The 9,961-nt window shown below is 41.3% G+C and overlaps 2 protein-coding genes across 2 annotated transcripts in view; both read left to right on the forward strand.

Annotated features, from left to right (window-relative positions):
• The first annotated feature begins 1,857 nt into the window (after positions 1 to 1,857).
• Positions 1,858 to 7,083, forward strand: LOC138966850 (uncharacterized). Its single transcript, XM_070339210.1, has 5 exons — positions 1,858 to 2,165; positions 3,432 to 3,630; positions 4,382 to 4,604; positions 5,652 to 5,723; positions 6,301 to 7,083. The coding sequence occupies exons 1-5, from the start codon at positions 1,866 to 1,868 to the stop codon at positions 6,308 to 6,310; spliced, it is 804 nt and encodes a 267-aa protein (XP_070195311.1). The 5' UTR covers positions 1,858 to 1,865; the 3' UTR covers positions 6,311 to 7,083.
• Positions 7,084 to 9,537: 2,454 nt separating this feature from the next.
• Positions 9,538 to 9,961, forward strand: part of LOC138966847 (uncharacterized) — a 12,112-nt gene continuing 11,688 nt past the window's right edge. The window contains exon 1 of the mRNA XM_070339202.1: positions 9,538 to 9,837. The gene's annotated coding sequence lies outside the window, so the exon portion shown is untranslated. The remainder of the gene's footprint in view (positions 9,838 to 9,961) is intronic.

Here is a 9,961-nt window from a genome sequence, read left to right on the forward strand (position 1 = left end):
AATGCTACAGGAATATTAGATCTGTGACACTAAAATGAATCGAGCTAATCCAATATTTCGGAAAGGAACACAGTCACCGTAGAGAGACCGGTCGCGCTTTTTTTCTCCGAAACGTCAAACATCTTAAAAATATTGCAAAGGGTGTCCAAGACAATTACGACAAGAAGACGACAGCTTTACTGTTACGAGTGCACTTTGTAACATTTGAAGACGGTCCAGAACATTTTGTTCCAGGTACATCGATATCGATTCATTCTTGATTACGGAAATGTATCACAGTTGCAAATATCTCTTTGAAAGACACTTCAGAATGTTAATTCCAACTCTCACGACTCGGACCAGCCAGACGAAAACATTGAAATCAAAATTCTTAAAAAGCCCTAAACAGCTTTCCAACCGTAACTCGCAAGTTCAGGTAATCATAGTTTATCCCTAATCGCTCAAGTCAGCAAAATCAAAGAAGGTATATAGTAGATTAGTACTAACAAAGGTTGTTGCGTTTACGAAAAAGGAAAGATGTAGGGCGAGGGGGGAATTTTGTTCAAAAAGGAAGATAACCTTCACAAAGGGATGGGGATATGGGAGAAGTATTGGGTTTTGCAAGGAATGCTCCGCAATGGAGGTAAACATTGCAAACTTCAGATTAGCATCGATTTTCATTGAATGCATTCCGTTTGAATATCATGTTGCAGTATCGTGTGAGTTTGACAACGGTCAATGTGGGTGGAAGGACAATGAAAACACGACGCTTCACTGGACACCAAATTCGACTTTAGCTGGTAAGTACATATACATGTACAAGAAAAAGTGTGGACAGACTTTTGTTTAAACTGGTTTCTCGTGCACGCAAACATGTACACCACTATTGCTCTGTCCAGAATGTTACCAAAAATAAGTCAATCCTTCGACAATGACATACGTATACGCAAACAAACAATAGCCTGGCCCTGTGCAGGTTTGAAATTCCCTTTCTGGATTAATTTCCTAAATGACATCAGATCTATGTCAATCTGCAAAATGTATTCACCAACAAGTTCCCACTCTGCACAGACAGCAACGTACCTGCTGTTGATTGTTGGTATGTGTCTATTCGGAAGGATGCTCTTATCCCATGTAGAGCCTGGACAGATCTGTAGCGGTTTACATGATGGGTTGTGCGTGAAGGAATGTACCTTTAACCGTTGGACTTTCCATGTTTTACATTTAGCACAAACCGTCTTTATGAAATTACACTTCCTGAATATCAGCCAGAAACAGGCATACTGGATTAGTCACTGACTGACTGACTGATTGACTGACTGACTGACTGGCTGAAAAAGGGGTATATATCAGCCTGACAGCCTGTGTTGCATGACATATTGCCGGTAGTTCCGGTATGTTCTGACATTTCGAGAGAATTCTGTGTGCCAGCAAAACCTAATTTAACAATAAGAACAACTATTTGGACAATTCAACTGGCTGCCCGTTTGGTGTGCCTTTCAAGATTTCACATCGCAAATTATGACTTTACTTAACATTTTGAGTCGGCAGCCGGTATAACGCCAAAACTTATTTTAAGTCGCCGAAGACTTTGCTGTCTTTTCATCAGAGCTACCGAACGCTTACGAATTCATCAACTTGGGAGAAAGGCGACGTCAAGGACTGCCATGAACATTCGACAACTGCCGACCATTTCTTTATTTTTTTTGGTGAAGGTTATTAATCTTAACACCATCCTCGTACATCCTCCCAAAATACGTTTACACGTATAAACACTTTCAAGGGCTTGGTGCCACCGCTGTTTGAGTCTGAATGAAACTTAACATAATGATGAATCCATGCACTATCTTCCGCTTCTACCAATATGTAAAACAGGTGATCACTACATGGCGCTGGACATGGACAGCGCACAAGTCAACGACACGGGTCTTTTGTTCAGTCCAATGCTGCACGGCTCCGTCAACCAGACGTGCCGGCTGAGGTTTAACCGCTTCATCAAGAACGATAAGCGTGCCTGTCAGCTAGCAGTCTTTCTGGTGACGGAGACCAACTGGACCTTGCTGTGGAGCACTGTAGAGTTGACAGGAGAAGGGCTTGGAGGATTTGTTGGATACTGGCTTGGTATAGGCTTGACCTCTGAGACGTCGCCAGGTCTACAAAGGCCTTGTACAGACCCGAGTTTTCAGGTAGTTATCATTTGTGTTTTCTTCGTTATTATTTGTTGCGACATGGTTGACTGGTTCTGCGTTTTAATGTCCCTTCAACTTCTGCTTCGACCTATTTGGCTATGCGGGACCGATTCAAGTGTGTTTCCTTTCTCCGTGTGCAAGGTGTTCGTGTTTAAAACTATTTTCATGTAGGTCTGTCACAATGAAAACGAAGAAAGTTACATAAAAAAGCTCATATCTTTTTACAACCGTTACTTCAAATGTTGTTAAAAAAAATTGATTTTCATCAATCTTTTCGGGGGAGCGGGGCGGAAGGGGAGGGGGGGTACGTCCCGGAATCTGTATCGAGAAAGCTTATGTAGCTTTGATAGATTTTTTACGTTACTTAATAATTGTAATACAAGGAAGTAAATGCGTCTAAAGCAGAATTACATTCTATATCAGATCTTCTTCCAAGAAAGGTCTGAAACAGACATCAATTTCAGAGCAAACTTTCGATCTGTTTCCCTTTTATTGAAAACAAATTAAGCAGAACGACTTAACACATGTATCTGTAGGTCACATGCAAGAGGAAACAAATCATGTCACGTTTATATTATACACACGCGAGAAAGACCACAATTATAATGTTGTATTACGTCACACCATTCTCTTGGTGGCACAATCCGAATCATCCTTCATCATTCTATCACCCTGAAGAAGCCCCCCGCGGGGGCGAAAATTTGGATCATCATCAATAAACATATTCCATATTCATCACAAAAACTTTTGAGGAGATTGTTTTTGAATATTTGCCTATATATATATATATATGTGTGTGTGTGTGTGTGTGTGTGTGTGTGTGCATCGTGTAAAACAAGAACAAGAGGTCAAACGATATCGCGATTGATTTAAAATGACGGAGACGAATTTAAGTTTGAGGTAGATGGTACGGAAGTATTAATAGGATAAACAGAATAGTACAAGGCTTCCTGCACAGTTTACACTCGTTGCTTCTTCACATGTTTTTTGTTTTTTGTTAATGAACGACACACTTAATAAATTTGTTATTTAAATCGTGTAAACTGAGAAGCCAACAGTATTCTCCATGTATCTGCAAAGATATCGTAGTATGAGACATTGCATATCTGATTCTAATGTGTTTGTTTGTTTGTTTGTTTGTTGTTTTGGGTATTGTTGCAAGCAGTGTCAAGATATCTAGTCTCAGCATTTGGTAAGAGAAAGCTCCGATCAAATCAGTTCCAGCGGAAAACACATAATCTGTTCCTATTTCCTGTTGCACAGATAGTGTTTGAAGGAAGGAAGATAACGAGCGAGTCCTGTGGAGGCACGGTTGACGTCGATAACATTGTCTTTGAGTTCAGCCAGCCAGACATTTCTCCCCCTTCCCCAACACCAACAACGACATCCGTTCCAGCAACTGAGCTATCGACCGACAACACGCACGTGGACATCGATACCCAACCCAGCGAACATAGCACAGGTAGATGCCGTTTCAAGTAATTTTAAGACATGGTGTTTGATTTTTGTTCTTGTTTTTATTCTTCTGTCGATCCCTTATTTGATATGCCATCTTGATTTACTGCGTCAATCTGCGAGATCAATTAATCAACAACAAAAACTTCCAAATCTACATCGTAGGCAGGCATGCAGGCTGTTGAACTTGTGTGTGTCCAAGCGTCAGGATACTCCCACCCCGTGTCAAAGCCTGGACAGACATAATCTGTGACGGTTTACGTGATCGTTGTCACAGGAAGGGATTTGACTTTGAAGCCTTACATTACAACTGAGTACGACGATCTGATGTGATGCAGCTGTACCGCTTTACCAGGTAATAATTACGGGGAAAACTTGAAAAAGAGGTCTGATTAAGGTCCTCTTGTGAATTCCATGAAGGCTGTGATTTGCCTTTTCTGTACACATGGCTCTCAATAAATGTTAGCGTTGATTTTAAGAACTGCATTAATTGTTTCTCGCAAATCTATTCAGCTTTCGATATCGAAGATGAAGAAGAAGAAAGCAATTCAAGGTAAATGGCATGGACTGCGCCAACCCCATGTCGAAAAGAAACTAATTCGTTACGTAAAGCACAGACAGGTATGGATGTATTGTACAGAATGTGAGCGTTTTTATCATGTGCATCTTAATAGCTTTCTCATATCAAAAATGTTTCCCCACATTGAAAAACAAAACAAAACACGGAATAATAAAGACTGAACATTTCTGTTCAACAGCACCCGATAATTTCCAAACCAACAATCCCACGGAGGCATATTCTGCGAAGGACAGCGACTCTGGTGTCTCGTCTGCGGTAATTGCCGCTGTAGTCGCCGTTATCCTCGCTGTCGTCATCATCATTTGTCTCATCCTCATCGTGTTCTTCTTGAGAAGACGAGCTCAGAAACAGGGCAAGACAGATCACTGGACCTTGCATCTATTCAGGACACAAAAGACACCGTGAGTATGAGACCTAAGACGCAAGACATGACAACTTTATTATCTCAACTGAGACATTTTGCATGTGGTGCAATGCAGACACAATTATTAGAAGCAACAGACATGTTATCAGTGATCGCACTAGCCCTTTTTCAAAACATTAGTCAGCTAGCTCTTGACAAAGAAAACAAGTATAAAAACTGGGCCTTGCACACTGTGATTACAGGACATTTCTCAGGAAGACACATCACAAAATATATATTTATATATGGATGACCGGTTACCAATTTTATTTCCGGTATATTTGAATATTTACCAGTGAAAAAAGACATTTCCGGGTAACCTGACCCCCGGTTGTTCACATGAAAAGTTGAAAGAGCACACAATCCAGTCACACCAAATGTTTTCAAAAGCACACATAATCTTGCGTTGTATCATGGAGAGATCAGTTGATCCGATTCATCTCCTGATAGCTTTATTTGTGAAGTCGCATCCATCCGTTTGCTTTTTAGTTGGATGAGTCAGCCAGTACATTAAGTTCAAATGAACAAATCAAACTTCATTGTTCTCTCTCTCTCTCTCTCTCTCTCTCTCTCTCTCTCTCTCTCTGTCTTTTTGTCCGCCTCTCTCTCTCTCTCTCTCTCTCTTTCTCTTTCTGTCCCTCTCTTTCTCTCCCTCCGTCTGTCTGTCCGTCTATCCCTCTCTCTCTCTCTCTCTCTCTCTCTCTCTCTCTCTCTCTCTCTCTCTCTCTCTCTCTCTCTCTCTCTCTCTCTCTCTCTGCCTCTGGCTACCGACAAACAAATGCAAATTTCGACTCCCAATTTTGTTGCCTATTGTGTCTTTCCTGGAATTAGCAAAGATGGAAAATATGTCTTCCAGTAGCTCTGCAGTCTGTGCTGAATACCCTGACAACAAAGTGTCAACTTTCGTCATGGGACTCTCGCTCTGCTCCCCCGCCCCCCCCCCCCCTCCCTCCCCTATCTCTCTCTATCTCTCTTTCTCTCTCTCTCTCTCTCCACGCTTTCGAACTTCTCATGCTGTGTACACCATAATGAGTGGTACTTTCAGGTCACGACCTCACAGGAGCATCCGCTGTTTTCACCAACAGCCAAGACGTTCCTTACAGCGGCCAGGGGCAAGGTAAGCCCATGTTCCTTTATAGATTGATCGCTCCAAAGTAGGATACTTCATTAAAAACGTTATTCTCTTCGGAATCATAATGACAAACACAAACGGGGTGTTCAAATTGCAAACAACTAATATCATACATTGTATCAAATTGACTATCACATAAGACTTGAAACAGTGTCAGCTCATTAGTTAATGATATTTTTGGGAGACATGCTTCAAAATTGGAGTTAAAAATGACTGTTCAGACTTAACGCTTATCCACTACAGAACTCTCTTAAAACAACCATGAAGTATCTTCTTTGTCCAACTTAAAAAAGGGAAAACAAGGCATATAATTCACAACCTTGAAAACCGACTGATTTCCAACATTAGAACCTTATCATTTGACTTGGTTTGCAATATTGCGCTGGTGTTTGGAACAAAATAGCACTTCCATAGGCAGATAACGTCCCTTTAACAGCTAGGCATATCGTTAGAAATTATCATAGGCAATCGGCTATCTAAACAGGACAAAGACAAGCTTACGCTTATGCTAAATGAGCACGTTGCACATGACATACAACCAAACTTTGCTTGCCTCTTTCAGCAAACCCTGAATCAGCTGATCAAGCCAGGATCCAAAGTGGAGGTGACAGGGCTTCAGTTCATCTGTACAGCACAGCAGAAGACCATCGATACAGCACACTAGACAACCCTCGAGATGAACATCGCTACAGTTCAGTAGACAACCAGCACTACGGCACACTAGACGACCACCGAGATGAACATCGCTACAGTACACTACAGACGGACATCGCAACAGCACACCAGACGATAATAACTACATCACACCAGTAGACGACGTGAATGATGGCTACGAAATCCCATCACCTGCACACCACCGACAGACAGGACGGAGCCTGCACCAGTAACCACGATTACTACAACGCCTAGTCCCCGAGAGACCCTGAATATAGACGCTATTATAGTTTGCACTGACGGCGACTCTCTCGTCAGTATCTGCTGCCGTCTGAAATAAGTACATTTGGTTTGTGTTCTGAATGGCAGTCATGCTAGGCAAACTTATGGCATCTAATTTTAGAAAAAAATCAGACAAAAACAAAACGTAGGAATATAGAAAGGTTACATACCTCCTAATCCATAATAAATTTGATTTTTTCCCCAAGGACTATTTTCGGGTATTTCCAAGCATCAAGTGTTTAAAGCCGTAAATGCCTTAGATAATTTGTGATGTGACTCAAGAGAACAACACTGGCAGTAAAGACTGGAGATATGGTGTTGGATTCATTCATGAACTCACATTTTTCTTGATTCTTCAGTTGGCTACGTAAATTAAGCAGTGGCTGAACAATTAAACTTGAAGATTTCGTACTTTTGTTAGTGTTAATGTTGTATTTTGTTTAATATTTTATTGTGTTTGAGCATGATCATTGGTTTATTTAAACACAACATATCAGAACCCAACACACCACAACAACCCCAACGCAAGGATAAGCAACAAATCACAACACAACACAACACAACGCAACGCAACGCAACGCAACGCAACGCAACAACACAACTGACACAACACAACACAACACAACAGACCATACCACACCGCACCGCACCACAACAAAACACAACACACCTGACCACACACACACACGCAACACTACACAACACAAAACACACACACACACACATACACCACACCACACCACACCACACACACACATACACACACGCACACCACACACACACACACACACACACACACACACACACACACTCAGATGAATGCTGTTACTGCAATGAACGTTGTATTGCTGTCGTTGGAAAGTTGACACGAGATGATGAACAAATCACAGACACGGAGGTAAAGGAAACAGAGAGAATTGAAACGGCACCCTGAAATGTGATCTGGCATTAACATCTAAGGGTGTACAAGCGTTGCAGACAGTGGGTGCCCGTGCTCTTTCTAGTTCAAAAGGGGGTTTGTATCAAATGGTGCATTAAAATGCACTTCGAGTGTTACTAAAAAAAAGAGTGTAAGGCTTATAGGAAGGTTGTCACAGGCAATGGGGACTTGGGTCTATCAACCTGACCCCCGGGCAATACACCAATCAGCCGTTTGGATGTTAATAAACGGCTCCACTCCCATCATTTATTGATGATCTTGGAACACTGGCAAGAAGAAGGTGGTCCCATCTTTTTTTTAAAGTTATTTAAGGACATATCGCCCCAATTCTACTAGGGGAGTAGCGTGGGGTCACCTTAGAGTGGTACGTGCATCATTGCCTGCCCGTGGTGTTTACATCATGGCACCAATTGTAAACACGGGCACTCGAGGGTTGATGCTACACATGGCAACGTCCCGTTTTCCAAAGCTTCCAAGTCAATCGAATGTCTAACAGCTTAGGGTGCCTGCCTGGTGTCCCTTTACTATATTATCCGGAATTAGACCCTTACGACGTTTTCCTGCCTTTACATGTAAAGGAAAAGCTCCGAGTAACCCGTTACCAGAGTTCGGATGCTGCTGTCCGAGAGTTAGCCAGGGTCATTGAGGGTATCGGCAAAAACACTCGCGCCGCCGTGTTTGGTAGGTATTTATACAGATCGTCAAAATATGTCGCAGCTCTGGAAGGACCATTTGAGAAAATTGCTTGATCAAATTAACGCTGAGCTCTGCAATAATCTGAGATTCTAAGGACTTGCAGAACAACCTGCGTATCTATTGATCTATCTTTTGGAAAAGGAACAAATAAACAAGTCGCTTAAGGCGAAATTACAACATTTAGTCAATATGTCTAACTCACAGAATGAAAATGAACGCACTGCATTTTTTCTCCAAGACATAACCGCTTCGTCAATCTCCGCGGCACTTTTTCCGTGCAACACGAAGTGAAATTGACAATCCATAATAGCGCAATAGCGTATTGCGGTAAGCAGGAAAGCGCGTTTTTCTGTATTCTTTTTAACTTTCTGAGCTTGTTTTGAATACAACATATTATATCTATAAGTTTTTGGAATCAGGAAATGATAAAGAATAAAATTAAATCAATTTTGGATCGATTTCTTAAATTTCAATCGTAGTGCAAATTAACCTATTTTCGTTAATTGTGATCACATTTTAACAGTAAGGATGACATATGTATATATTTTTAGATTTAGAATTTGATAGAGAATACGATGCAATGAATTTCAAATATGTTTGCGAAAATTTGATGTTAATGACAACTTTAATGAGCAAACTAATCAAATAATTTTTAAGCCTCCAAGCTGATATTCAATACCAAAGTCCGGCCTTTGTCGAACATTACTTGACCAAAATGTCAACTAAATTGGTTTGAAAATGAGAGCGTGACAGTGCTGCCTCAACTTTCATAAAAAGCCGGATATGGCGTCATCAAAGGCATTTATCCAAAAACCGAAAACAATGTTAGGGGGATAAGAACTCTCATGTAAAGTTCATGAAGATCGGTTTAGTAGTTTTCTATGAATCGCTCCACACACACACACACACACACAACACACACACACACACACACACACACACACACACACACACACACACACACACACACACACACACACACACACACACATACTCCACACCCTCATCTCGATTCCCAGTCAATGTTAAAACATTTAGTCATAACTTGACTAAATGTAAAAAGCAAAGAAATACATTCACTTATGGAGAAAAAAATATGTGATTCAAGCTCCTGTTGCACGGAGACCAGGAAAATTGAGACCCGGACCAAGAAAAGACAGTCACGTGATAACATTCATCTTTAAACGGATAATGCTGCGTTAAGATTCATGCTCAGCGGGATGTGCTTGTCACATGACATGAATGATCAGATTCTGTCTGCATGGATGTGTGCCAACAGTTCCCTTTAAACTTCACAATCGAAACAGTATGGCGAGTATTTTCCTGATTTTGTTTAAAATTCCTGTGTGAACCCCCTTTGACAACACCTGAAAAAAACCAAGTGTTCAATGTGTGTAATTGACCAACTACCATCACCGGACATCGTTTCATGAACCAACATGCTAAGACATTGGTGTGTCGTTGTTGTGTTGTGTGTGGTTGGTGGCGTGTCATGGTCAGATGTACGAGGATGGGAGCGGCACCAAAGTGAGTTGCATTTTTAACGTCTGCCTGTCTTTTTTCCAATATTTTGTAAGATTGATTCCCATTTTCCCTAACGAGCCAATTTAACGTTTTGAAATTGCACTTTAAACGTCTGCCTGTCTTTTTT

This window comes from Littorina saxatilis, linkage group LG5 (assembly GCF_037325665.1).
Source record: "Littorina saxatilis isolate snail1 linkage group LG5, US_GU_Lsax_2.0, whole genome shotgun sequence".
NCBI lineage: Eukaryota > Metazoa > Mollusca > Gastropoda > Littorinimorpha > Littorinidae > Littorina > Littorina saxatilis.